Source organism: Acipenser ruthenus, chromosome 24, assembly GCF_902713425.1.
Source record: "Acipenser ruthenus chromosome 24, fAciRut3.2 maternal haplotype, whole genome shotgun sequence".
Taxonomy (NCBI): Eukaryota; Metazoa; Chordata; class Actinopteri; order Acipenseriformes; family Acipenseridae; genus Acipenser; species Acipenser ruthenus.
The window spans coordinates 10,229,237-10,255,818 of NC_081212.1; the positions used below are offsets into that span (position 1 = coordinate 10,229,237).

The 26,582-nt window shown below is 42.1% G+C and overlaps 1 protein-coding gene and 31 non-coding genes across 32 annotated transcripts; 19 read left to right on the forward strand and 13 right to left on the reverse strand.

Moving 5' to 3' along the window:
* The first annotated feature begins 461 nt into the window (after positions 1–461).
* On the forward strand, positions 462–4,583 carry LOC131700630 (uncharacterized protein K02A2.6-like). The gene has a single exon (XM_058999164.1). The coding sequence runs from the start codon at positions 684–686 to the stop codon at positions 4,581–4,583; it is 3,900 nt and encodes a 1,299-aa protein (XP_058855147.1). The 5' UTR covers positions 462–683.
* A 574-nt stretch (positions 4,584–5,157) lies between these two features.
* Positions 5,158–5,297, forward strand: LOC117430024 (U4 spliceosomal RNA). The gene has a single exon (XR_004548513.1). It is a non-coding gene; the product is annotated as a U4 spliceosomal RNA (small nuclear RNA).
* Positions 5,298–5,536: 239 nt separating this feature from the next.
* On the reverse strand, positions 5,537–5,593 carry LOC117429964 (U7 small nuclear RNA). The gene has a single exon (XR_004548455.1). It is a non-coding gene; the product is annotated as a U7 small nuclear RNA (small nuclear RNA).
* Positions 5,594–6,144: 551 nt separating this feature from the next.
* Positions 6,145–6,217, reverse strand: trnav-aac (transfer RNA valine (anticodon AAC)). Its single transcript has one exon. It is a non-coding gene; the product is annotated as a tRNA-Val (tRNA).
* A 127-nt stretch (positions 6,218–6,344) lies between these two features.
* Positions 6,345–6,417, forward strand: trnav-cac (transfer RNA valine (anticodon CAC)). Its single transcript has one exon. It is a non-coding gene; the product is annotated as a tRNA-Val (tRNA).
* A 1,190-nt stretch (positions 6,418–7,607) lies between these two features.
* Positions 7,608–7,747, forward strand: LOC131701001 (U4 spliceosomal RNA). The gene has a single exon (XR_009308809.1). It is a non-coding gene; the product is annotated as a U4 spliceosomal RNA (small nuclear RNA).
* A 239-nt stretch (positions 7,748–7,986) lies between these two features.
* On the reverse strand, positions 7,987–8,043 carry LOC131700851 (U7 small nuclear RNA). Its single transcript, XR_009308660.1, has one exon. It is a non-coding gene; the product is annotated as a U7 small nuclear RNA (small nuclear RNA).
* Positions 8,044–8,597: 554 nt separating this feature from the next.
* trnav-aac (transfer RNA valine (anticodon AAC)) lies at positions 8,598–8,670 on the reverse strand. The gene has a single exon. It is a non-coding gene; the product is annotated as a tRNA-Val (tRNA).
* Positions 8,671–8,797: 127 nt separating this feature from the next.
* trnav-cac (transfer RNA valine (anticodon CAC)) lies at positions 8,798–8,870 on the forward strand. The gene has a single exon. It is a non-coding gene; the product is annotated as a tRNA-Val (tRNA).
* Positions 8,871–10,050: 1,180 nt separating this feature from the next.
* On the forward strand, positions 10,051–10,123 carry trnav-cac (transfer RNA valine (anticodon CAC)). Its single transcript has one exon. It is a non-coding gene; the product is annotated as a tRNA-Val (tRNA).
* Positions 10,124–11,304: 1,181 nt separating this feature from the next.
* On the forward strand, positions 11,305–11,377 carry trnav-cac (transfer RNA valine (anticodon CAC)). The gene has a single exon. It is a non-coding gene; the product is annotated as a tRNA-Val (tRNA).
* Positions 11,378–12,566: 1,189 nt separating this feature from the next.
* Positions 12,567–12,706, forward strand: LOC131700658 (U4 spliceosomal RNA). The gene has a single exon (XR_009308466.1). It is a non-coding gene; the product is annotated as a U4 spliceosomal RNA (small nuclear RNA).
* Positions 12,707–12,945: 239 nt separating this feature from the next.
* Positions 12,946–13,002, reverse strand: LOC131700852 (U7 small nuclear RNA). Its single transcript, XR_009308661.1, has one exon. It is a non-coding gene; the product is annotated as a U7 small nuclear RNA (small nuclear RNA).
* Positions 13,003–13,557: 555 nt separating this feature from the next.
* Positions 13,558–13,629, reverse strand: trnav-aac (transfer RNA valine (anticodon AAC)). Its single transcript has one exon. It is a non-coding gene; the product is annotated as a tRNA-Val (tRNA).
* A 127-nt stretch (positions 13,630–13,756) lies between these two features.
* On the forward strand, positions 13,757–13,829 carry trnav-cac (transfer RNA valine (anticodon CAC)). The gene has a single exon. It is a non-coding gene; the product is annotated as a tRNA-Val (tRNA).
* Positions 13,830–15,018: 1,189 nt separating this feature from the next.
* LOC131700791 (U4 spliceosomal RNA) lies at positions 15,019–15,158 on the forward strand. The gene has a single exon (XR_009308599.1). It is a non-coding gene; the product is annotated as a U4 spliceosomal RNA (small nuclear RNA).
* A 239-nt stretch (positions 15,159–15,397) lies between these two features.
* On the reverse strand, positions 15,398–15,454 carry LOC131700853 (U7 small nuclear RNA). Its single transcript, XR_009308662.1, has one exon. It is a non-coding gene; the product is annotated as a U7 small nuclear RNA (small nuclear RNA).
* A 1,084-nt stretch (positions 15,455–16,538) lies between these two features.
* On the forward strand, positions 16,539–16,678 carry LOC131700782 (U4 spliceosomal RNA). The gene has a single exon (XR_009308590.1). It is a non-coding gene; the product is annotated as a U4 spliceosomal RNA (small nuclear RNA).
* A 239-nt stretch (positions 16,679–16,917) lies between these two features.
* On the reverse strand, positions 16,918–16,974 carry LOC131700854 (U7 small nuclear RNA). Its single transcript, XR_009308663.1, has one exon. It is a non-coding gene; the product is annotated as a U7 small nuclear RNA (small nuclear RNA).
* Positions 16,975–17,526: 552 nt separating this feature from the next.
* trnav-aac (transfer RNA valine (anticodon AAC)) lies at positions 17,527–17,599 on the reverse strand. Its single transcript has one exon. It is a non-coding gene; the product is annotated as a tRNA-Val (tRNA).
* Positions 17,600–17,726: 127 nt separating this feature from the next.
* trnav-cac (transfer RNA valine (anticodon CAC)) lies at positions 17,727–17,799 on the forward strand. The gene has a single exon. It is a non-coding gene; the product is annotated as a tRNA-Val (tRNA).
* Positions 17,800–18,988: 1,189 nt separating this feature from the next.
* On the forward strand, positions 18,989–19,128 carry LOC131700659 (U4 spliceosomal RNA). Its single transcript, XR_009308467.1, has one exon. It is a non-coding gene; the product is annotated as a U4 spliceosomal RNA (small nuclear RNA).
* Positions 19,129–19,367: 239 nt separating this feature from the next.
* Positions 19,368–19,424, reverse strand: LOC131700856 (U7 small nuclear RNA). The gene has a single exon (XR_009308665.1). It is a non-coding gene; the product is annotated as a U7 small nuclear RNA (small nuclear RNA).
* A 555-nt stretch (positions 19,425–19,979) lies between these two features.
* On the reverse strand, positions 19,980–20,052 carry trnav-aac (transfer RNA valine (anticodon AAC)). Its single transcript has one exon. It is a non-coding gene; the product is annotated as a tRNA-Val (tRNA).
* Positions 20,053–20,179: 127 nt separating this feature from the next.
* Positions 20,180–20,252, forward strand: trnav-cac (transfer RNA valine (anticodon CAC)). Its single transcript has one exon. It is a non-coding gene; the product is annotated as a tRNA-Val (tRNA).
* Positions 20,253–21,442: 1,190 nt separating this feature from the next.
* LOC131700775 (U4 spliceosomal RNA) lies at positions 21,443–21,582 on the forward strand. The gene has a single exon (XR_009308584.1). It is a non-coding gene; the product is annotated as a U4 spliceosomal RNA (small nuclear RNA).
* A 239-nt stretch (positions 21,583–21,821) lies between these two features.
* On the reverse strand, positions 21,822–21,878 carry LOC131700857 (U7 small nuclear RNA). Its single transcript, XR_009308666.1, has one exon. It is a non-coding gene; the product is annotated as a U7 small nuclear RNA (small nuclear RNA).
* Positions 21,879–22,429: 551 nt separating this feature from the next.
* Positions 22,430–22,502, reverse strand: trnav-aac (transfer RNA valine (anticodon AAC)). The gene has a single exon. It is a non-coding gene; the product is annotated as a tRNA-Val (tRNA).
* A 127-nt stretch (positions 22,503–22,629) lies between these two features.
* trnav-cac (transfer RNA valine (anticodon CAC)) lies at positions 22,630–22,702 on the forward strand. Its single transcript has one exon. It is a non-coding gene; the product is annotated as a tRNA-Val (tRNA).
* Positions 22,703–23,881: 1,179 nt separating this feature from the next.
* Positions 23,882–23,954, forward strand: trnav-cac (transfer RNA valine (anticodon CAC)). The gene has a single exon. It is a non-coding gene; the product is annotated as a tRNA-Val (tRNA).
* A 1,179-nt stretch (positions 23,955–25,133) lies between these two features.
* On the forward strand, positions 25,134–25,206 carry trnav-cac (transfer RNA valine (anticodon CAC)). The gene has a single exon. It is a non-coding gene; the product is annotated as a tRNA-Val (tRNA).
* Positions 25,207–26,396: 1,190 nt separating this feature from the next.
* On the forward strand, positions 26,397–26,536 carry LOC131700660 (U4 spliceosomal RNA). Its single transcript, XR_009308468.1, has one exon. It is a non-coding gene; the product is annotated as a U4 spliceosomal RNA (small nuclear RNA).
* Positions 26,537–26,582: the final 46 nt, after the last annotated feature.

Genomic DNA, 26,582 nt, shown 5'->3' on the forward strand with positions numbered 1-26,582 from the left:
AATTCGCAGGTCTGTACAGAACAAGACGACTATCTGGTCTCACAAAATGTTGCTGGTTCTCGTAGAACAAAGAAGAGTTTGATCAACTATGTCATTCATGCCGACAAAGCTCAGGAGGGCGATCGTTAGGTTGAATATCTAAATTTCCCGGGTTATATCCCGAGTTTCGACAGATGTCAGTTTATTCATATACCTACAGAATCACAGGTACAAATATTGCAGTTAAAGTTTATGCTTTTCAAATCCGTGCACGAAAGGGGGTGCCCAAATCAGAATGAAAGTCACGGGGGGAGTAATCAAAACATCGCAAAAGAAAAATACACTGCATTAAACAAATCATTTGGAGCGGTCTAAAATGAGCAATCCAGGTTCGATTCATTGTTTTGCCCTTTCGATGGCAGCAGTGTAAAAAAATGACCTGCACATTTCTCTGCCCAGGCCAGCGTGAGCACCTTCTTGTACAGAAAAAATAAAGGAACACTTAATTAGAATAAGTGTACGCGTGCCGTTTCTCTGAGTCAATAATTAGAAAGTTATTGAGTTTATCACATTTGGCGACGAGGAGTAAAAAAAAAAAATAAAAAAAAAATAATATAAAAAAAAAACAAAAAAACAAAAAAACACCTAGAAGCAGGCTACACTTCGGACGGCAATGGCGACTTTTGGAAGCATTGGAGAGTTTGATGAGAGCACTGACTGGACGGCTTGGACACTACTTCGCAGCAAATGATATTACTGATGGAGGTAAACAGCGCTCTATATTTCTAAGTGTCTGCTGTCCGAAAACGTACAGTCTCATCAGGAATCTGGTATCGCCATTGAAACCTACTGATAAGAGTTTTGCTGAACTGTGCTTAATTGTTAAACAGCATAAAAACCCTAAACCGTCAGAGATTGTGCAGACTTTTAAATTTCACAATAGGTTTCGGCAACCAGGGGAATCTGTGCCAACTTATGTAGCCGAATTGAGACGGTTGTCTGAACATTGTGTTTTCGGGGCGATGCTGGATAGGATGCTGCGTGACAGGTTGGTATGCGGCTTGCAAGATGACCGCATTCAGCTCCGTTTGTTATCGGAAACCGCGTTGGATTTTAAGAAGGCTGTGGAGATTGCTCAAGCCATGGAGGCTGCTGCGCAACAAGCTCACGATCTTAAACCGACCGCCTCAACACCACCTGTGATTCACAAGGCGATCGCAGTTGGTTCTCCTGCGATAGACTGCAGACAGGGTGAAGGGAAAAATATGTGTTACCGCTGTGGACAGCCACATGCTGCAAGAGACTGTAGATTCAAGGACGCTGTTTGCCATAACTACAATAAGAAGGGTCACATTGCAAAAGTGTGTCGCAGTAAAAATCAGCCATGCCAACAAAGAGGGGGCTGGCAACCCAAGATGCCTAAAGCTACGCATAGCTTAGAAGGGGAGGTAGATGAAGACGAACCTGAGGTTGTTTACAGTATGCACCAAGCAAAAACAGAGAAAGTAGAGCCTATTTATGTGACTGTGAAGGCGCAAGGGGAAGAATTGCAAATGGAAGTTGATACAGGGGCGTCATTCACAGTTATCAGTGAGAGCACGTACAGAGGCACGTGGCATGGCAAACAGTTACCCCCACTCAGTAAGTCTGCCATCAAGCTGCACACGTATACAGGAGAAGAAATTAAAGTCATAGGCATCATTGCAGTGGAAGTGCAGTATAACCAGCAATCATGCATGCTACCAATACTGATAGTGTTTGGTAATGGACCTAGTTTGCTAGGACGGAACTGGCTGAAGAAGCTCAAGCTGGATTGGTCTAACTTGTATCATATGGGAACTACTAGTGTGCAAGACATTTTAAACAGATATGCAGTTGTGTTTCGGGATGAACTGGGAACTTTGAGAGGAACTAAGGCTGTCATTGAAGTGGACGGAAACGTTAAGCCCAGATTCTTCAAAGCCCGTACAGTACCGTATGCATTAAAAGAAAAAGTCAGTGCTGAACTGCAGAGATTGCAAAAGGCAGGCATCATTGAACCTGTTCAGTTTTCGAAGTGGGCTGCTCCTATTGTGCCAATTATGAAGCCAGATGGGTCAATACGTATTTGTGGCGATTATAAACTGACAGTGAACCAGGCCTCCAGACTGGATGCTTATCCAATTCCGCGAGTGGAAGATTTATTCTCCAACATTACAGGGGGGCAAGCCTTTACAAAGCTGGACCTGAGCCATGCCTACCAGCAGCTGCTCCTGGAGGACAGTTCTAAGGAAGTTTTGACCATCAACACGCACAAGGGGTTGTTCCGCTACACCAGGTTGCCTTTTGGGGTGTCATCAGCTCCAGGTATTTTCCAACGCACCCTGGAAAGCCTGCTAGCAGGTTTGCCCCACGTTCTCGTGTATCTGGATGACATCCTCATAACAGGTCCTGACCCGTCAAAACACATGCAAGTTTTGGAAGAAGTTTTGAAGCGGCTTGCTGATGCAGGATTGAGACTAAAAAAACAAAAGTGCATTTTCCTAGTGCCAGAGGTGCAGTATTTAGGTCACAAGATTGACGCAGAGGGCATACACCCAGCAGAGGAGAAGGTCCGGGCAATAGTGGAAGCTCCGACGCCCAAGAATACCACAGAGTTGAAGTCATTTTTAGGGATGGTAAACTATTACCATCGTTTTCTGCCAAATTTATCAACGCTGTTGTCACCATTGCATCATCTACTACAGAAGAAGGTGCCATGGTGTTGGAAACCACAGCAGGAGAAAGCTTTCCAGTCAGCAAAGAAGCTTTTGCTAACATCACAATTGTTAGTACATTTCGACTCCAAGAAACCATTGCTCCTGGCATGCGATGCATCACCCTATGGAGTGGGAGCAGTGTTATCGCACACCCTGCCTGATGGAAGTGAAAGACCAATAAGTTTTGCGTCCCGCACTTTGGCTCCAGCTGAAAAAAACTATTCTCAGCTGGATAAAGAAGCCCTCGCCATTGTGTTTGGGGTAAAAAAGTTCCATCAGTACCTGTATGGACACCATTTCACTATTTGCTCGGACCACAAGCCCTTGATGAGCCTTTTCAGCGAGAGCAAGTTGATTCCACCGATGGCTTCAGGGAGAATTCAACGGTGGCCGTTATTGCTTGCTGGTTATGAGTATGAGATACGCTACAAGAGTGGAGAGACACACAGTAATGCTGATGGACTGAGTCGTTTGCCACTGAAGGATACACCCTCACATGTGCAAACACCAGGGGATGTGGTTTTGTTACTGGAAAACCTCTCCACTTTCCCTGTCAACCTAGGGCAAATACAGTCAGGAACCAGAAGAGACCCTATATTGTCGCGAGTCCTGACATACGTGAGAAGTGGATGGCCAGCAGAAGCCGAGATGGAAGATCTGAGGCCGTATTTTAGAAGGAAGGAGGAGTTAAGTATCCAAGACAATTGTTTACTTTGGGGAAACAGAGTCATTGTACCTCCGCAAAGCCAGGAGAAAGTTATTGCTGAACTTCATGAAGCACACCCGGGCATATCTCGCATGAAGAGCCTAGCAAGAAGTATGGTGTGGTGGCCTTGCATGGACCAAGCCTTGGAGAAAAAGGTTAGAGAATGTACCATTTGCCAGAGCACACGCCATGCACCGCCACCGGCACCGCTACACCCGTGGGAGTGGCCTGACAGACCGTGGGCCCGTCTGCATGTGGATTATGCAGGTCCATTTATGGGGAAGATGTTCTTGATCCTTATTGATGCCCACTCCAAGTGGATAGATGTTCATGTTATGTCTTCTGCTACTTCTCAAGCTACCATAAGTCAACTGCGGGTTACATTTGCAACGCATGGGCTGCCCGAGATGCTAGTGACAGATAATGGAACAGCATTTACTAGCGAAGAGTTCCAGCAGTTTTGTAAGAAAAATAGCATTAAGCATGTCAGAACATCACCTTACCACCCTGCATTCAATGGGCTAGCCGAAAGAGCCGTGCAGACGGTAAAGGAGGGGTTAAAGAAAATGAGGACTGGCACAATTGAAACCAAGTTGGCCAGGTTTTTGTTCCATTACAGAATCACACCTCAAACCACAACTGGGTCATCGCCGGCAGAATTACTGATGGGACGTAGACCACGATCGTGTTTTGATGTGCTGAGACCAGCAGTGGGAGGGAGAGTGAGAGCTGCGCAAGCTAAGCAGAAGTTTCAACATGATCAACACGCCAAAGTTCGCTTATTGAATGTAGGAGATACTGTTTATGTTCGAATGTTTGGAGTGGAGGATAAGTGGACACAAGGAACCATACTGGAGAAAGTGGGTCCAGTGTCATTCCAAGTGGAACTGACAGATGGGAGAGTGATTCGCCGTCATCAAGACCACCTAAGGAAATATCAGGCAGCGACCGTTCCACAATCTGAAAGACCAGAGGATGTCCAAGTTCCTTTGGGAGATGACTACAGCCCTAACCCAGTGCAGATAGAGTTTTCAACAGAGGGGGTTCCAGTAGACCCAGAGCCAGCAGTAGATCCAGGGCCAGAACCAACATTAGCCCCGGCACCAGAGTTGCGCCGTTCACAAAGAGCGCGTAGAGCTCCACAGAAACTGGACTGTTAGTTTAGTTGTTCCTAGCTACGTAAGTGTTGAAATTGAATGTAAGATAAAAACAAGACCAGTTTTAATCTGAGGTGGAGGGATGTGGAATATTGATAGTTAGTCCCCTGGGTTTTAGTTACGTTTTATTCCAGTTGAGTTATTGTAACATGATCCCTGGTACAGCTCCAATAGCTGAAGGGGTCATGGGTCATGGGGAGCCATGTCCTGCACAGATTCTAGTTCCAGCCCAGGCTAGCGTGAGCACCTTCTTGTACAGAAAAAATAAAGGAACACTTAATTAGAATAAGTGTACGCGTGCCGTTTCTCTGAGTCAATAATTAGAAAGTTATTGAGTTTATCACATTATCCCATCACTCCTATGTGCACCAAAGCAATGACGGTCTACACTTCAGTTCATATATAATCGGAATAAAAAAGTGGACTCTGTTGCATTGTGAGGCTGCAGTGTCGATAACATAAACCTCTACGTTTGAGGGATCATTTAACTGTACTGTATTATATCGCAGTAACTTGCCCACCGGCAAGTCAAATGTCTTTGCTGTAGGGGGTAGCATTTAGTTATCCCAAGTTCTGTAGCTTTGCGCAGTGGCAGTATCATAGCCCATGAGGTTTGTCCGAGGCGTGATTATTGCTAGTTGAAAACTTTAACCAATACCCCGCCGTGGTGACTTGAAATATAGTCGCCGCTGGCAATTTTTGACAGTCTCACAGAGTCTGCTATCATGTAGTTGAAAGAACAGAACAAATGTTGACGCTTTGACATTCTGGGTTTGGTTTTGTATTCTACTGATTGGGCACAACATTTGAGTTGATCTTTTTACTCTTTATAACATACAAGTGTATTTACAAGGTTAGGGGCCGTTTCTCCTGTTGTGTCAATTATATTACTATGCAGCTGGCAGGCATTCGGAACGCGCACGCTAACAACGCGTCATCTTTCATTTTACAAAACACGGGGCATTCGACACGGAGAAAACCTTCTAGACAAATACTAAAAGAGCTAAACATCAATTTGCCTCCCCAGCCATGTTAATAGATATCTGGCTTTTTTGCAGTAGCATTAAAGTTGTGGTGACACACGAAAAAGAAACATGGAAATCTGTTTTGGGGTTGGGGAGTTAACCTACCAAACAATTTACGCACATGAATATATCATGAAAACAGCCATGCATGGAGGTCATGGGAACTCTCCGTTCTATTGCTTTCCTTTCTCCCAGATATATCATGCACATTATGTAACTTCTCTTCAAAGGCAATTTTAGTATTCAGACTGTAGTTGCAAAAATAATACAATATCTTTTGACTAGAGTTCATCTTTTAAAAACAACTACTTTGCCAACAGAAGAAAAAAAGGCTAACAGAAGACGGTTTCGCTCCGTCGACCTCTGGGTTATAAGGCTCAGCACGCTTCCGCTGCGCCACTCTGATACAGCTGCTTCTCGAATGAAACACCCATTAATAAAATAAAATAAATCAATCAATTCTCAGTGCAACTTTTTGACACAGTCAGCTGCTGGACTCACAGAGAGCGGAGACCGCAACAAAAAAACGAACAAGCACATGTTTCCACCCGGTTTCGAACCGGGGACCTTTCGCGTGTTAGGCGAACGTGATAACCACTACACTATGGAAACTTTCACATGTACATTGTTACATTCAGCTGGGCTTTAAGTGAAGACTGCCTTGCACTGCAGGATCCAAAATGGGTAATCGGCACTGTATGCTTAGAGCGCAACACACGGATCATTTAATAAGCAACATGTTTCCATAGTGTAGTGGTTATCACGTTCGCCTCACACGCGAAAGGTCCCCGGTTCGAAACCGGGTGGAAACACAGCACGGCATCTTTTTTTCACTGTATGTATTTATTCTCCCCAGGTAAACAGCCACCCAGACCAGAACGATGTATTTGTAGTGTGCATGGTGCATTGTCAATGCAAGTCTGACTGTATATTAAACGGAGTGAGAATGCACTCTGCAACGTTTTGGCTTCGACTGCTGCTTGACTCACAGAAACGACAATGTTGATACTCTGACTCTTCTTCTTAAAATGCATGTTAAAATGCGGAATGTTTTCAAATTCCATGAATTCGCAGGTCTGTACAGAACAAGACGACTATCTGGTCTCACAAAATGTTGCTGGTTCTCGTAGAACAAAGAAGAGTTTGATCAACTATGTCATTCATGCCGACAAAGCTCAGGAGGGCGATCGTTAGGTTGAATATCTAAATTTCCCGGGTTATATCCCGAGTTTCGACAGATGTCAGTTTATTCATATACCTACAGAATCACAGGTACAAATATTGCAGTTAAAGTTTATGCTTTTCAAATCCGTGCACGAAAGGGGGTGCCCAAATCAGAATGAAAGTCACGGGGGGAGTAATCAAAACATCGCAAAAGAAAAATACACTGCATTAAACAAATCATTTGGAGCGGTCTAAAATGAGCAATCCAGGTTCGATTCATTGTTTTGCCCTTTCGATGGCAGCAGTGTAAAAAAATGACCTGCACATTTCTCTGCTGGCTTCGGGTAGCAAACAAGAAGCAGCGATTTCCCATATGATCTAGTGGTTACGATTCCCGTTTTTTCACCCAGGTGACCAGGGTTCAACTCCCTGTATGCGAATTCATTTATTTACTTGTGGAGGTAATTGTCAGATAAAAGGATTGAAAAATGAAACCCCACATTGTAGGATGGGGAGACTTATAACTAGTGACCATTATATAAAAAAAAAAAATAACGTTTGCTTATGTTAGATGCAAGAGAGCGAGACAGATAGATTTGCATCTTGGTATCCCATCACTCCTATGTGCACCAAAGCAATGACGGTCTACACTTCAGTTCATATATAATCGGAATAAAAAAGTGGACTCTGTTGCATTGTGAGGCTGCAGTGTCGATAACATAAACCTCTACGTTTGAGGGATCATTTAACTGTACTGTATTATATCGCAGTAACTTGCCCACCGGCAAGTCAAATGTCTTTGCTGTAGGGGGTAGCATTTAGTTATCCCAAGTTCTGTAGCTTTGCGCAGTGGCAGTATCATAGCCCATGAGGTTTGTCCGAGGCGTGATTATTGCTAGTTGAAAACTTTAACCAATACCCCGCCGTGGTGACTTGAAATATAGTCGCCGCTGGCAATTTTTGACAGTCTCACAGAGTCTGCTATCATGTAGTTGAAAGAACAGAACAAATGTTGACGCTTTGACATTCTGGGTTTGGTTTTGTATTCTACTGATTGGGCACAACATTTGAGTTGATCTTTTTACTCTTTATAACATACAAGTGTATTTACAAGGTTAGGGGCCGTTTCTCCTGTTGTGTCAATTATATTACTATGCAGCTGGCAGGCATTCGGAACGCGCACGCTAACAACGCGTCATCTTTCATTTTACAAAACACGGGGCATTCGACACGGAGAAAACCTTCTAGACAAATACTAAAAGAGCTAAACATCAATTTGCCTCCCCAGCCATGTTAATAGATATCTGGCTTTTTTGCAGTAGCATTAAAGTTGTGGTGACACACGAAAAAGAAACATGGAAATCTGTTTTGGGGTTGGGGAGTTAACCTACCAAACAATTTACGCACATGAATATATCATGAAAACAGCCATGCATGGAGGTCATGGGAACTCTCCGTTCTATTGCTTTCCTTTCTCCCAGATATATCATGCACATTATGTAACTTCTCTTCAAAGGCAATTTTAGTATTCAGACTGTAGTTGCAAAAATAATACAATATCTTTTGACTAGAGTTCATCTTTTAAAAACAACTACTTTGCCAACAGAAGAAAAAAAGGCTAACAGAAGACGGTTTCGCTCCGTCGACCTCTGGGTTATAAGGCTCAGCACGCTTCCGCTGCGCCACTCTGATACAGCTGCTTCTGGAATGAAACACCCATTAATAAAATAAAATAAATCAATCAATTCTCAGAGCAACTTTTTGACGCAGTCTGCTGCTGGACTCACAGAGAGCGGAGAAGACCGCAACAAAAAAACGAACAAGCACATGTTTCCACCCGGTTTCGAACCGGGGACCTTTCGCGTGTTAGGCGAACGTGATAACCACTACACTATGGAAACTTTCACATGTACATTGTTACATTCAGCTGGGCTTTAAGTGAAGACTGCCTTGCATTGCAGGATCCAAAATGGGTAATCGGCACTGTATGCTTAGAGCGCAACACACGGATCGTTTATTAAGCAACATGTTTCCATAGTGTAGTGGTTATCACTTTCGCCTCACACGCGAACGGTCCCCGGTTCGAAACCGGGTGGAAACACAGCACGGCATATTTTTTTCACTGTATGTATTTATTCTCCCCAGGTAAACAGCCACCCAGACCAGAACGATGTATTTGTAGTGTGCATGGTGCATTGTCAATGCAAGTCTGACTGTATATTAAACGGAGTGAGAATGCACTCTGCAACGTTTTGGCTTCGACTGCTGCTTGACTCACAGAAACGACAATGTTGATACTCTGACTCTTCTTCTTAAAATGCATGTTAAAATGCGGAATGTTTTCAAATTCCATGAATTCGCAGGTCTGTACAGAACAAGACGACTATCTGGTCTCACAAAATGTTGCTGGTTCTCGTAGAACAAAGAAGAGTTTGATCAACTATGTCATTCATGCCGACAAAGCTCAGGAGGGCGATCGTTAGGTTGAATATCTAAATTTCCCGGGTTATATCCCGAGTTTCGACAGATGTCAGTTTATTCATATACCTACAGAATCACAGGTACAAATATTGCAGTTAAAGTTTATGCTTTTCAAATCCGTGCACGAAAGGGGGTGCCCAAATCAGAATAAAAGTCACGGGGGGAGTAATCAAAACATCGCAAAAGAAAAATACACTGCATTAAACAAATCATTTGGAGCGGTCTAAAATGAGCAATCCAGGTTCGATTCATTGTTTTGCCCTTTCGATGGCAGCAGTGTAAAAAAATGACCTGCACATTTCTCTGCTGGCTTCGGGTAGCAAACAAGAAGCAGTGATTTCCCATATGATCTAGTGGTTACGCTTCCCGTTTTTTCACCCAGGTGACCAGGGTTCAACTCCCTGTATGCGAATTCATTTATTTACTTGTGGAGGTAATTGTCAGATAAAAGGATTGAAAAATGAAACCCCACATTGTAGGATGGGGAGACTTATAACTAGTGACCATTATATAAAAAAATAAATAACGTTTGCTTATGTTAGATGCAAGAGAGCGAGACAGATAGATTTGCATCTTGGTATCCCATCACTCCTATGTGCACCAAAGCAATGACGGTCTACACTTCAGTTCATATATAATCGGAATAAAAAAGTGGACTCTGTTGCATTGTGAGGCTGCAGTGTCGACAACATAAACCTCTACGTTTGAGGGATCATTTAACTGTACTGTATTATATCCAAAATGGGTAATCGGCACTGTATGCTTAGAGCGCAACACACGGATCGTTTAATAAGCAACATGTTTCCATAGTGTAGTGGTTATCACGTTCGCCTCACACGCGAAAGGTCCCCGGTTCGAAACCGGGTGGAAACACAGCACGGCATATTTTTTTCACTGTATGTATTTATTCTCCCCAGGTAAACAGCCACCCAGACCAGAACGATGTATTTGTAGTGTGCATGGTGCATTGTCAATGCAAGTCTGACTGTATATTAAACGGAGTGAGAATGCACTCTGCAACGTTTTGGCTTCGACTGTTGCTTGACTCACAGAAACGACAATGTTGATACTCTGACTCTTCTTCTTAAAATGCATTTTAAAATGCGGAATGTTTTCAAATTCCATGAATTCGCAGGTCTGTACAGAACAACACGACTATCTGGTCTCACAAAATGTTGCTGGTTCTCGTAGAACAAAGAAGAGTTTGATCAACTATGTCATTCATGCCGACAAAGCTCAGGAGGGCGATCGTTAGGTTGAATATCTAAATTTCCCGGGTTATATCCCGAGTTTCGACAGATGTCAGTTTATTCATATACCTACAGAATCACAGGTACAAATATTGCAGTTAAAGTTTATGCTTTTCAAATCCGTGCACGAAAGGGGGTGCCCAAATCAGAATAAAAGTCACGAGGGGAGTAATCAAAACATCGCAAAAGAAAAATACACTGCATTAAACAAATCATTTGGAGCGGTCTAAAATGAGCAATCCAGGTTCGATTCATTGTTTTGCCCTTTCGATGGCAGCAGTGTAAAAAAATGACCTGCACATTTCTCTGCTGGCTTCGGGTAGCAAACAAGAAGCAGTGATTTCCCATATGATCTAGTGGTTACGATTCCCGTTTTTTCACCCAGGTGACCAGGGTTCAACTCCCTGTATGCGAATTCATTTATTTACTTGTGGAGGTAATTGTCAGATAAAAGGATTGAAAAATGAAACCCCACATTGTAGGATGGGGAGACTTATAACTAGTGACCATTATATAAAAAAAATAAATAACGTTTGCTTATGTTAGATGCAAGAGAGCGAGACAGATAGATTTGCATCTTGGTATCCCATCACTCCTATGTGCACCAAAGCAATGACGGTCTACACTTCAGTTCATATATAATCGGAATAAAAAAGTGGACTCTGTTGCATTGTGAGGCTGCAGTGTCGATAACATAAACCTCTACGTTTGAGGGATCATTTAACTGTACTGTATTATATCCAAAATGGGTAATCGGCACTGTATGCTTAGAGCGCAACACACGGATCGTTTAATAAGCAACATGTTTCCATAGTGTAGTGGTTATCACGTTCGCCTCACACGCGAAAGGTCCCCGGTTCGAAACCGGGTGGAAACACAGCACGGCATATTTTTTTCACTGTATGTATTTATTCTCCCCAGGTAAACAGCCACCCAACCAGAACGATGTATTTGTAGTGTGCATGGTGCATTGTCAATGCAAGTCTGACTGTATATTAAACGGAGTGAGAATGCACTCTGCAACGTTTTGGCTTCGACTGCTGCTTGACTCACAGAAACGACAATGTTGATACTCTGACTCTTCTTCTTAAAATGCATGTTAAAATGCGGAATGTTTTCAAATTCCATGAATTCGCAGGTCTGTACAGAACAAGACGACTATCTGGTCTCACAAAATGTTGCTGGTTCTCGTAGAACAAAGAAGAGTTTGATCAACTATGTCATTCATGCCGACAAAGCTCAGGAGGGCGATCGTTAGGTTGAATATCTAAATTTCCCGGGTTATATCCCGAGTTTCGACAGATGTCAGTTTATTCATATACCTACAGAATCACAGGTACAAATATTGCAGTTAAAGTTTATGCTTTTCAAATCCGTGCACGAAAGGGGGTGCCCAAATCAGAATAAAAGTCAAGAGGGGAGTAATCAAAACATCGCAAAAGAAAAATACACTGCATTAAACAAATCATTTGGAGCGGTCTAAAATGAGCAATCCAGGTTCGATTCATTGTTTTGCCCTTTCGATGGCAGCAGTGTAAAAAAATGACCTGCACATTTCTCTGCTGGCTTCGGGTAGCAAACAAGAAGCAGTGATTTCCCATATGATCTAGTGGTTACGATTCCCGTTTTTTCACCCAGGTGACCAGGGTTCAACTCCCTGTATGCGAATTCATTTATTTACTTGTGGAGGTAATTGTGAGATAAAAGGATTGAAAAATGAAACCCCACATTGTAGGATGGGGAGACTTATAACTAGTGACCATTATATAAAAAAAATAAATAACGTTTGCTTATGTTAGATGCAAGAGAGCGAGACAGATAGATTTGCATCTTGGTATCCCATCACTCCTATGTGCACCAAAGCAATGACGGTCTACACTTCAGTTCATATATAATCGGAATAAAAAAGTGGACTCTGTTGCATTGTGAGGCTGCAGTGTCGATAACATAAACCTCTACGTTTGAGGGATCATTTAACTGTACTGTATTATATCGCAGTAACTTGCCCACCGGCAAGTCAAATGTCTTTGCTGTAGGGGGTAGCATTTAGTTATCCCAAGTTCTGTAGCTTTGCGCAGTGGCAGTATCATAGCCCATGAGGTTTGTCCGAGGCGTGATTATTGCTAGTTGAAAACTTTAACCAATACCCCGCCGTGGTGACTTGAAATATAGTCGCCGCTGGCAATTTTTGACAGTCTCACAGAGTCTGCTATCATGTAGTTGAAAGAACAGAACAAATGTTGACGCTTTGACATTCTGGGTTTGGTTTTGTATTCTACTGATTGGGCACAACATTTGAGTTGATCTTTTTACTCTTTATAACATACAAGTGTATTTACAAGGTTAGGGGCCGTTTCTCCTGTTGTGTCAATTATATTACTATGCAGCTGGCAGGCATTCGGAACGCGCACGCTAACAACGCGTCATCTTTCATTTTACAAAACACGGGGCATTCGACACGGAGAAAACCTTCTAGACAAATACTAAAAGAGCTAAACATCAATTTTCCTCCCCAGCCATGTTAGTAGATATCTGGCTTTTTTGCAGTAGCATTAAAATTGTGGTGACACACGAAAAAGAAACATGGAAATCTGTTTTGGGGTTGTGGAGTTAACCTACCAAACAATTTACGCACATGAATATATCATGAAAACAGCCATGCATGGAGGTCATGGGAACTCTCCGTTCTATTGCTTTCCTTTCTCCCAGATATATCATGCACATTATGTAACTTCTCTTCAAAGGCAATTTTAGTATTCAGACTGTAGTTGCAAAAATAATACAATATCTTTTGACTAGAGTTCATCTTTTAAAAACAACTACTTTGCCAACAGAAGAAAAAAAGGCTAACAGAAGACGGTTTCGCTCCGTCGACCTCTGGGTTATAAGGCTCAGCACGCTTCCGCTGCGCCACTCTGATACAGCTGCTTCTCGAATGAAACACCCATTAATAAAATAAAATAAATCAATCAATTCTCAGTGCAACTTTTTGACGCAGTCTGCTGCTGGACTCACAGAGAGCGGAGAAGACCGCAACAAAAAAAACGAACAAGCACATGTTTCCACCCGGTTTCGAACCGGGGACCTTTCGCGTGTTAGGCGAAGAGATAACCACTACACTATGGAAACTTTCACATGTACATTGTTACATTCAGCTGGGCTTTAAGTGAAGACTGCCTTGCACTGCAGGATCCAAAATGGGTAATCGGCACTGTATGCTTAGAGCGCAACACACGGATCATTTAATAAGCAACATGTTTCCATAGTGTAGTGGTTATCACGTTCGCCTCACACGCGAAAGGTCCCCGGTTCGAAACCGGGTGGAAACACAGCACGGCATATTTTTTTCACTGTATGTATTTATTCTCCCCAGGTAAACAGCCACCCAGACCAGAACGATGTATTTGTAGTGTGCATGGTGCATTGTCAATGCAAGTCTGACTGTATATTAAACGGAGTGAGAATGCACTCTGCAACGTTTTGGCTTCGACTGTTGCTTGACTCACAGAAACGACAATGTTGATACTCTGACTCTTCTTCTTAAAATGCATTTTAAAATGCGGAATGTTTTCAAATTCCATGAATTCGCAGGTCTGTACAGAACAACACGACTATCTGGTCTCACAAAATGTTGCTGGTTCTCGTAGAACAAAGAAGAGTTTGATCAACTATGTCATTCATGCCGACAAAGCTCAGGAGGGCGATCGTTAGGTTGAATATCTAAATTTCCCGGGTTATATCCCGAGTTTCGACAGATGTCAGTTTATTCATATACCTACAGAATCACAGGTACAAATATTGCAGTTAAAGTTTATGCTTTTCAAATCCGTGCACGAAAGGGGGTGCCCAAATCAGAATGAAAGTCACGGGGGGAGTAATCAAAACATCGCAAAAGAAAAATACACTGCATTAAACAAATCATTTGGAGCGGTCTAAAATGAGCAATCCAGGTTCGATTCATTGTTTTGCCCTTTCGATGGCAGCAGTGTAAAAAAATGACCTGCACATTTCTCTGCTGGCTTCGGGTAGCAAACAAGAAGCAGCGATTTCCCATATGATCTAGTGGTTACGATTCCCGTTTTTTCACCCAGGTGACCAGGGTTCAACTCCCTGTATGCGAATTCATTTATTTACTTGTGGAGGTAATTGTGAGATAAAAGGATTGAAAAATGAAACCCCACATTGTAGGATGGGGAGACTTATAACTAGTGACCATTATATAAAAAAATAAATAACGTTTGCTTATGTTAGATGCAAGAGAGCGAGACAGATAGATTTGCATCTTGGTATCCCATCACTCCTATGTGCACCAAAGCAATGACGGTCTACACTTCAGTTCATATATAATCGGAATAAAAAAGTGGACTCTGTTGCATTGTGAGGCTGCAGTGTCGATAACATAAACCTCTACGTTTGAGGGATCATTTAACTGTACTGTATTATATCGCAGTAACTTGCCCACCGGCAAGTCAAATGTCTTTGCTGTAGGGGGTAGCATTTAGTTATCCCAAGTTCTGTAGCTTTGCGCAGTGGCAGTATCATAGCCCATGAGGTTTGTGCGAGGCGTGATTATTGCTAGTTGAAAACTTTAACCAATACCCCGCCGTGGTGACTTGAAATATAGTCGCCGCTGGCAATTTTTGACAGTCTCACAGAGTCTGCTATCATGTAGTTGAAAGAACAGAACAAATGTTGACGCTTTGACATTCTGGGTTTGGTTTTGTATTCTACTGATTGGGCACAACATTTGAGTTGATATTTTTACTCTTTATAACATACAAGTGTATTTACAAGGTTAGGGGCCGTTTCTCCTGTTGTGTCAATTATATTACTATGCAGCTGGCAGGCATTCGGAACGCGCACGCTAACAACGCGTCATCTTTCATTTTACAAAACACGGGGCATTCGACACGGAGAAAACCTTCTAGACAAATACTAAAAGAGCTAAACATCAATTTGCCTCCCCAGCCATGTTAATAGATATCTGGCTTTTTTGCAGTAGCATTAAAGTTGTGGTGACACACGAAAAAGAAACATGGAAATCTGTTTTGGGGTTGGGGAGTTAACCTACCAAACAATTTACGCACATGAATATATCATGAAAACAGCCATGCATGGAGGTCATGGGAACTCTCCGTTCTATTGCTTTCCTTTCTCCCAGATATATCATGCACATTATGTAACTTCTCTTCAAAGGCAATTTTAGTATTCAGACTGTAGTTGCAATAATAATACAATATCTTTTGACTAGAGTTCATCTTTTAAAAACAACTACTTTGCCAACAGAAGAAAAAAAGGCTAACAGAAAACGGTTTCGCTCCGTCGACCTCTGGGTTATAAGGCTCAGCACGCTTCCGCTGCGCCACTCTGATACAGCTGCTTCTGGAATGAAACACCCATTAATAAAATAAAATAAACTGCATACACTGCATTAAACAAATCATTTGGAGCGGTCTAAAATGAGCAATCCAGGTTCGATTCATTGTTTTGCCCTTTCGATGGCAGCAGTGTAAAAAAATGACCTGCACATTTCTCTGCTGGCTTCGGGTAGCAAACAAGAAGCAGTGATTTCCCATATGATCTAGTGGTTACGCTTCCCGTTTTTTCACCCAGGTGACCAGGGTTCAACTCCCTGTATGCGAATTCATTTATTTACTTGTGGAGGTAATTGTCAGATAAAAGGATTGAAAAATGAAACCCCACATTGTAGGATGGGGAGACTTATAACTAGTGACCATTATATAAAAAAAAATAACGTTTGCTTATGTTAGATGCAAGAGAGCGAGACAGATAGATTTGCATCTTGGTATCCCATCACTCCTATGTGCACCAAAGCAATGACGGTCTACACTTCAGTTCATATATAATCGGAATAAAAAAGTGGACTCTGTTGCATTGTGAGGCTGCAGTGTCGATAACATAAACCTCTACGTTTGAGGGATCATTTAACTGTACTGTATTATATCGCAGTAACTTGCCCACCGGCAAGTCAAATGTCTTTGCTGTAGGGGGTAGCATTTAGTTATCCCAAGTTCTGTAGCTTTGCGCAGTGGCAGTATCATAGCCCATGAGGTTTGTCCGAGGCGTGATTATTGCTAGTTGAAAACTTTAACCAATACCCCGCCGTGGTGACTTGAAATATAGTCGCCGCTGGCAATTGTTGACAGTCTCACAGAGTCTGCTATCATGTAGTTGAAAGAACAGAACAAATGTTGACGCTTTGACATTCTGGGTTTGGTTTTGTATTCTACTGATTGGGCACAACATTTGAGTTGATCTTTTTACTCTTTATAACATACAAGTGTATTTACAAGGTTAGGGGCCGTTTCTCCTGTTGTGTCAATTATATTACTATGCAGCTGGCAGGCATTCGGAACGCGCACGCTAACAACGCGTCATCTTTCATTTTACAAAACACGGGGCATTCGACACGGAGAAAACCTTCTAGACAAATACTAAAAGAGCTAAACATCAATTTGCCTCCCCAGCCATGTTAATAGATATCTGGCTTTTTTGCAGTAGCATTAAAGTTGTGGTGACACACGAAAAAGAAACATGGAAATCTGTTTTGGGGTTGGGGAGTTAACCTACCAAACAATTTACGCACATGAATATATCATGAAAACAGCCATGCATGGAGGTCATGGGAACTCTCCGTTCTATTGCTTTCCTTTCTCCCAGATATATCATGCACATTATGTAACTTCTCTTCAAAGGCAATTTTAGTATTCAGACTGTAGTTGCAAAAATAATACAATATCTTTTGACTAGAGTTCATCTTTTAAAAACAACTACTTTGCCAACAGAAGAAAAAAAAGGCTAACAGAAGACGGTTTCGCTCCGTCGACCTCTGGGTTATAAGGCTCAGCACGCTTCCGCTGCGCCACTCTGATACAGCTGCTTCTCGAATGAAACACCCATTAATAAAATAAAATAAATCAATCAATTCTCAGTGCAACTTTTTGACGCAGTCAGCTGCTGGACTCACAGAGAGCGGAGACCGCAACAAAAAAACGAACAAGCACATGTTTCCACCCGGTTTCGAACCGGGGACCTTTCGCGTGTTAGGCGAACGTGATAACCACTACACTATGGAAACTTTCACATGTACATTGTTACATTCAGCTGGGCTTTAAGTGAAGACTGCCTTGCACTGCAGGATCCAAAATGGGTAATCGGCACTGTATGCTTAGAGCGCAACACACGGATCGTTTGTTAAGCAACATGTTTCCATAGTGTAGTGGTTATCACGTTCGCCTCACACGCGAAAGGTCCCCGGTTCGAAACCGGGTGGAAACACAGCACGGCATATTTTTTTCACTGTATGTATTTATTCTCCCCAGGTAAACAGCCACCCAACCAGAACGATGTATTTGTAGTGTGCATGGTGCATTGTCAATGCAAGTCTGACTGTATATTAAACGGAGTGAGAATGCACTCTGCAACGTTTTGGCTTCGACTGCTGCTTGACTCACAGAAACGACAATGTTGATACTCTGACTCTTCTTCTTAAAATGCATGTTAAAATGCGGAATGTTTTCAAATTCCATGAATTCGCAGGTCTGTACAGAACAAGACGACTATCTGGTCTCACAAAATGTTGCTGGTTCTCGTAGAACAAAGAAGAGTTTGATCAACTATGTCATTCATGCCGACAAAGCTCAGGAGGGCGATCGTTAGGTTGAATATCTAAATTTCCCGGGTTATATCCCGAGTTTCGACAGATGTCAGTTTATTCATATACCTACAGAATCACAGGTACAAATATTGCAGTTAAAGTTTATGCTTTTCAAATCCGTGCACGAAAGGGGGTGCCCAAATCAGAATGAAAGTCACGGGGGGAGTAATCAAAACATCGCAAAAGAAAAATACACTGCATTAAACAAATCATTTGGAGCGGTCTAAAATGAGCAATCCAGGTTCGATTCATTGTTTTGCCCTTTCGATGGCAGCAGTGTAAAAAAATGACCTGCACATTTCTCTGCTGGCTTCGGGTAGCAAACAAGAAGCAGCGATTTCCCATATGATCTAGTGGTTACGATTCCCGTTTTTTCACCCAGGTGACCAGGGTTCAACTCCCTGTATGCGAATTCATTTATTTACTTGTGGAGGTAATTGTCAGATAAAAGGATTGAAAAATGAAACCCCACATTGTAGGATGGGGAGACTTATAACTAGTGACCATTATATAAAAAAAATAAATAACGTTTGCTTATGTTAGATGCAAGAGAGCGAGACAGATAGATTTGCATCTTGGTATCCCATCACTCCTATGTGCACCAAAGCAATGACGGTCTACACTTCAGTTCATATATAATCGGAATAAAAAAGTGGACTCTGTTGCATTGTGAGGCTGCAGTGTCGATAACATAAACCTCTACGTTTGAGGGATCATTTAACTGTACTGTATTATATCGCAGTAACTTGCCCACCGGCAAGTCAAATGTCTTTGCTGTAGGGGGTAGCATTTAGTTATCCCAAGTTCTGTAGCTTTGCGCAGTGGCAGTATCATAGCCCATGAGGTTTGTCCGAGGCGTGATTATTGCTAGTTGAAAACTTTAACCAATACCCCGCCGTGGTGACTTGAAATATAGTCGCCGCTGGCAATTTTTGACAGTCTCACAGAGTCTGCTATCATGTAGTTGAAAGAACAGAACAAATGTTGACGCTTTGACATTCTGGGTTTGGTTTTGTATTCTACTGATTGGGCACAACATTTGAGTTGATCTTTTTACTCTTTATAACATACAAGTGTATTTACAAGGTTAGGGGCCGTTTCTCCTGTTGTGTCAATTATATTACTATGCAGCTGGCAGGCATTCGGAACGCGCACGCTAACAACGCGTCATCTTTCATTTTACAAAACACGGGGCATTCGACACGGAGAAAACCTTCTAGACAAATACTAAAAGAGCTAAACATCAATTTGCCTCCCCAGCCATGTTAGTAGATATCTGGCTTTTTTGCAGTAGCATTAAAGTTGTGGTGACACACGAAAAAGAAACATGGAAATCTGTTTTGGGGTTGGGGAGTTAACCTACCAAACAATTTACGCACATGAATATATCATGAAAACAGCCATGCATGGAGGTCATGGGAACTCTCCGTTCTATTGCTTTCCTTTCTCCCAGATATATCATGCACATTATGTAACTTCTCTTCAAAGGCAATTTTAGTATTCAGACTGTAGTTGCAAAAATAATACAATATCTTTTGACTAGAGTTCATCTTTTAAAAACAACTACTTTGCCAACAGAAGAAAAAAAAGGCTAACAGAAGACGGTTTCGCTCCGTCGACCTCTGGGTTATAAGGCTCAGCACGCTTCCGCTGCGCCACTCTGATACAGCTGCTTCTCGAATGAAACACCCATTAATAAAATAAAATAAATCAATCAATTCTCAGTGCAACTTTTTGACGCAGTCTGCTGCTGGACTCACAGAGAGCGGAGAAGACCGCAACAAAAAAACGAACAAGCACATGTTTCCACCCGGTTTCGAACCGGGGACCTTTCGCGTGTTAGGCGAACGTGATAACCACTACACTATGGAAACTTTCACATGTACATTGTTACATTCAGCTGGGCTTTAAGTGAAGACTGCCTTGCACTGCAGGATCCAAAATGGGTAATCGGCACTGTATGCTTAGAGCGCAACACACGGATCGTTTGTTAAGCAACATGTTTCCATAGTGTAGTGGTTATCACGTTCGCCTCACACGCGAAAGGTCCCCGGTTCGAAACCGGGTGGAAACACAGCACGGCATCTTTTTTTCACTGTATGTATTTATTCTCCCCAGGTAAACAGCCACCCAGACCAGAACGATGTATTTGTAGTGTGCATGGTGCATTGTCAATGCAAGTCTGACTGTATATTAAACGGAGTGAGAATGCACTCTGCAACGTTTTGGCTTCGACTGCTGCTTGACTCACAGAAACGACAATGTTGATACTCTGACTCTTCTTCTTAAAATGCATGTTAAAATGCGGAATGTTTTCAAATTCCATGAATTCGCAGGTCTGTACAGAACAAGACGACTATCTGGTCTCACAAAATGTTGCTGGTTCTCGTAGAACAAAGAAGAGTTTGATCAACTATGTCATTCATGCCGACAAAGCTCAGGAGGGCGATCGTTAGGTTGAATATCTAAATTTCCCGGGTTATATCCCGAGTTTCGACAGATGTCAGTTTATTCATATACCTACAGAATCACAGGTACAAATATTGCAGTTAAAGTTTATGCTTTTCAAATCCGTGCACGAAAGGGGGTGCCCAAATCAGAATGAAAGTCACGGGGGGAGTAATCAAAACATCGCAAAAGAAAAATACACTGCATTAAACAAATCATTTGGAGCGGTCTAAAATGAGCAATCCAGGTTCGATTCATTGTTTTGCCCTTTCGATGGCAGCAGTGTAAAAAAATGACCTGCACATTTCTCTGCTGGCTTCGGGTAGCAAACAAGAAGCAGCGATTTCCCATATGATCTAGTGGTTACGATTCCCGTTTTTTCACCCAGGTGACCAGGGTTCAACTCCCTGTATGCGAATTCATTTATTTACTTGTGGAGGTAATTGTCAGATAAAAGGATTGAAAAATGAAACCCCACATTGTAGGATGGGGAGACTTATAACTAGTGACCATTATATAAAAAAAATAAATAACGTTTGCTTATGTTAGATGCAAGAGAGCGAGACAGATAGATTTGCATCTTGGTATCCCATCACTCCTATGTGCACCAAAGCAATGACGGTCTACACTTCAGTTCATATATAATCGGAATAAAAAAGTGGACTCTGTTGCATTGTGAGGCTGCAGTGTCGATAACATAAACCTCTACGTTTGAGGGATCATTTAACTGTACTGTATTATATCGCAGTAACTTGCCCACCGGCAAGTCAAATGTCTTTGCTGTAGGGGGTAGCATTTAGTTATCCCAAGTTCTGTAGCTTTGCGCAGTGGCAGTATCATAGCCCATGAGGTTTGTCCGAGGCGTGATTATTGCTAGTTGAAAACTTTAACCAATACCCCGCCGTGGTGATTTGAAATATAGTCGCCGCTGGCAATTTTTGACAGTCTCACAGAGTCTGCTATCATGTAGTTGAAAGAACAGAACAAATGTTGACGCTTTGACATTCTGGGTTTGGTTTTGTATTCTACTGATTGGGCACAACATTTGAGTTGATCTTTTTACTCTTTATAACATACAAGTGTATTTACAAGGTTAGGGGCCGTTTCTCCTGTTGTGTCAATTATATTACTATGCAGCTGGCAGGCATTCGGAACGCGCACGCTAACAACGCGTCATCTTTCATTTTACAAAACACGGGGCATTCGACACGGAGAAAACCTTCTAGACAAATACTAAAAGAGCTAAACATCAATTTGCCTCCCCAGCCATGTTAATAGATATCTGGCTTTTTTGCAGTAGCATTAAAGTTGTGGTGACACACGAAAAAGAAACATGGAAATCTGTTTTGGGGTTGGGGAGTTAACCTACCAAACAATTTACGCACATGAATATATCATGAAAACAGCCATGCATGGAGGTCATGGGAACTCTCCGTTCTATTGCTTTCCTTTCTCCCAGATATATCATGCACATTATGTAACTTCTCTTCAAAGGCAATTTTAGTATTCAGACTGTAGTTGCAAAAATAATACAATATCTTTTGACTAGAGTTCATCTTTTAAAAACAACTACTTTGCCAACAGAAGAAAAAAAGGCTAACAGAAGACGGTTTCGCTCCGTCGACCTCTGGGTTATAAGGCTCAGCACGCTTCCGCTGCGCCACTCTGATACAGCTGCTTCTCGAATGAAACACCCATTAATAAAATAAAATAAATCAATCAATTCTCAGTGCAACTTTTTGACACAGTCAGCTGCTGGACTCACAGAGAGCGGAGACCGCAACAAAAAAACGAACAAGCACATGTTTCCACCCGGTTTCGAACCGGGGACCTTTCGCGTGTTAGGCGAACGTGATAACCACTACACTATGGAAACTTTCACATGTACATTGTTACATTCAGCTGGGCTTTAAGTGAAGACTGCCTTGCACTGCAGGATCCAAAATGGGTAATCGGCACTGTATGCTTAGAGCGCAACACACGGATCGTTTATTAAGCAACATGTTTCCATAGTGTAGTGGTTATCACTTTCGCCTCACACGCGAACGGTCCCCGGTTCGAAACCGGGTGGAAACACAGCACGGCATATTTTTTTCACTGTATGTATTTATTCTCCCCAGGTAAACAGCCACCCAGACCAGAACGATGTATTTGTAGTGTGCATGGTGCATTGTCAATGCAAGTCTGACTGTATATTAAACGGAGTGAGAATGCACTCTGCAACGTTTTGGCTTCGACTGCTGCTTGACTCACAGAAACGACAATGTTGATACTCTGACTCTTCTTCTTAAAATGCATGTTAAAATGCGGAATGTTTTCAAATTCCATGAATTCGCAGGTCTGTACAGAACAAGACGACTATCTGGTCTCACAAAATGTTGCTGGTTCTCGTAGAACAAAGAAGAGTTTGATCAACTATGTCATTCATGCCGACAAAGCTCAGGAGGGCGATCGTTAGGTTGAATATCTAAATTTCCCGGGTTATATCCCGAGTTTCGACAGATGTCAGTTTATTCATATACCTACAGAATCACAGGTACAAATATTGCAGTTAAAGTTTATGCTTTTCAAATCCGTGCACGAAAGGGGGTGCCCAAATCAGAATGAAAGTCACGGGGGGAGTAATCAAAACATCGCAAAAGAAAAATACACTGCATTAAACAAATCATTTGGAGCGGTCTAAAATGAGCAATCCAGGTTCGATTCATTGTTTTGCCCTTTCGATGGCAGCAGTGTAAAAAAATGACCTGCACATTTCTCTGCTGGCTTCGGGTAGCAAACAAGAAGCAGTGATTTCCCATATGATCTAGTGGTTACGCTTCCCGTTTTTTCACCCAGGTGACCAGGGTTCAACTCCCTGTATGCGAATTCATTTATTTACTTGTGGAGGTAATTGTCAGATAAAAGGATTGAAAAATGAAACCCCACATTGTAGGATGGGGAGACTTATAACTAGTGACCATTATATAAAAAAAAAATAACGTTTGCTTATGTTAGATGCAAGAGAGCGAGACAGATAGATTTGCATCTTGGTATCCCATCACTCCTATGTGCACCAAAGCAATGACGGTCTACACTTCAGTTCATATATAATCGGAATAAAAAAGTGGACTCTGTTGCATTGTGAGGCTGCAGTGTCGATAACATAAACCTCTACGTTTGAGGGATCATTTAACTGTACTGTATTATATCCAAAATGGGTAATCGGCACTGTATGCTTAGAGCGCAACACACGGATCGTTTGTTAAGCAACATGTTTCCATAGTGTAGTGGTTATCACGTTCGCCTCACACGCGAAAGGTCCCCGGTTCGAAACCGGGTGGAAACACAGCACGGCATCTTTTTTTCACTGTATGTATTTATTCTCCCCAGGTAAACAGCCACCCAGACCAGAACGATGTATTTGTAGTGTGCATGGTGCATTGTCAATGCAAGTCTGACTGTATATTAAACGGAGTGAGAATGCACTCTGCAACGTTTTGGCTTCGACTGCTGCTTGACTCACAGAAACGACAATGTTGATACTCTGACTCTTCTTCTTAAAATGCATGTTAAAATGCGGAATGTTTTCAAATTCCATGAATTCGCAGGTCTGTACAGAACAAGACGACTATCTGGTCTCACAAAATGTTGCTGGTTCTCGTAGAACAAAGAAGAGTTTGATCAACTATGTCATTCATGCCGACAAAGCTCAGGAGGGCGATCGTTAGGTTGAATATCTAAATTTCCCGGGTTATATCCCGAGTTTCGACAGATGTCAGTTTATTCATATACCTACAGAATCACAGGTACAAATATTGCAGTTAAAGTTTATGCTTTTCAAATCCGTGCACGAAAGGGGGTGCCCAAATCAGAATGAAAGTCACGGGGGGAGTAATCAAAACATCGCAAAAGAAAAATACACTGCATTAAACAAATCATTTGGAGCGGTCTAAAATGAGCAATCCAGGTTCGATTCATTGTTTTGCCCTTTCGATGGCAGCAGTGTAAAAAAATGACCTGCACATTTCTCTGCTGGCTTCGGGTAGCAAACAAGAAGCAGTGATTTCCCATATGATCTAGTGGTTACGCTTCCCGTTTTTTCACCCAGGTGACCAGGGTTCAACTCCCTGTATGCGAATTCATTTATTTACTTGTGGAGGTAATTGTCAGATAAAAGGATTGAAAAATGAAACCCCACATTGTAGGATGGGGAGACTTATAACTAGTGACCATTATATAAAAAAAAAATAACGTTTGCTTATGTTAGATGCAAGAGAGCGAGACAGATAGATTTGCATCTTGGTATCCCATCACTCCTATGTGCACCAAAGCAATGACGGTCTACACTTCAGTTCATATATAATCGGAATAAAAAAGTGGACTCTGTTGCATTGTGAGGCTGCAGTGTCGATAACATAAACCTCTACGTTTGAGGGATCATTTAACTGTACTGTATTATATCCAAAATGGGTAATCGGCACTGTATGCTTAGAGCGCAACACACGGATCGTTTGTTAAGCAACATGTTTCCATAGTGTAGTGGTTATCACGTTCGCCTCACACGCGAAAGGTCCCCGGTTCGAAACCGGGTGGAAACACAGCACGGCATCTTTTTTTCACTGTATGTATTTATTCTCCCCAGGTAAACAGCCACCCAGACCAGAACGATGTATTTGTAGTGTGCATGGTGCATTGTCAATGCAAGTCTGACTGTATATTAAACGGAGTGAGAATGCACTCTGCAACGTTTTGGCTTCGACTGCTGCTTGACTCACAGAAACGACAATGTTGATACTCTGACTCTTCTTCTTAAAATGCATGTTAAAATGCGGAATGTTTTCAAATTCCATGAATTCGCAGGTCTGTACAGAACAAGACGACTATCTGGTCTCACAAAATGTTGCTGGTTCTCGTAGAACAAAGAAGAGTTTGATCAACTATGTCATTCATGCCGACAAAGCTCAGGAGGGCGATCGTTAGGTTGAATATCTAAATTTCCCGGGTTATATCCCGAGTTTCGACAGATGTCAGTTTATTCATATACCTACAGAATCACAGGTACAAATATTGCAGTTAAAGTTTATGCTTTTCAAATCCGTGCACGAAAGGGGGTGCCCAAATCAGAATGAAAGTCACGGGGGGAGTAATCAAAACATCGCAAAAGAAAAATACACTGCATTAAACAAATCATTTGGAGCGGTCTAAAATGAGCAATCCAGGTTCGATTCATTGTTTTGCCCTTTCGATGGCAGCAGTGTAAAAAAATGACCTGCACATTTCTCTGCTGGCTTCGGGTAGCAAACAAGAAGCAGCGATTTCCCATATGATCTAGTGGTTACGATTCCCGTTTTTTCACCCAGGTGACCAGGGTTCAACTCCCTGTATGCGAATTCATTTATTTACTTGTGGAGGTAATTGTCAGATAAAAGGATTGAAAAATGAAACCCCACATTGTAGGATGGGGAGACTTATAACTAGTGACCATTATATAAAAAAAATAAATAACGTTTGCTTATGTTAGATGCAAGAGAGCGAGACAGATAGATTTGCATCTTGGTATCCCATCACTCCTATGTGCACCAAAGCAATGACGGTCTACACTTCAGTTCATATATAATCGGAATAAAAAAGTGGACTCTGTTGCATTGTGAGGCTGCAGTGTCGATAACATAAACCTCTACGTTTGAGGGATCATTTAACTGTACTGTATTATATCGCAGTAACTTGCCCACCGGCAAGTCAAATGTCTTTGCTGTAGGGGGTAGCATTTAGTTATCCCAAGTTCTGTAGCTTTGCGCAGTGGCAGTATCATAGCCCATGAGGTTTGTCCGAGGCGTGATTATTGCTAGTTGAAAACTTTAACCAATACCCCGCCGTGGTGACTTGAAATATAGTCGCCGCTGGCAATTTTTGACAGTCTCACAGAGTCTGCTATCATGTAGTTGAAAGAACAGAACAAATGTTGACGCTTTGA

Coding starts and splice junctions, on each gene's coding strand:
- LOC131700630 (XM_058999164.1), top strand. CDS start 684: ATGAGAGCACTGACTGGACGGCTTGGACACTACTTCGCAGCAAATGAT.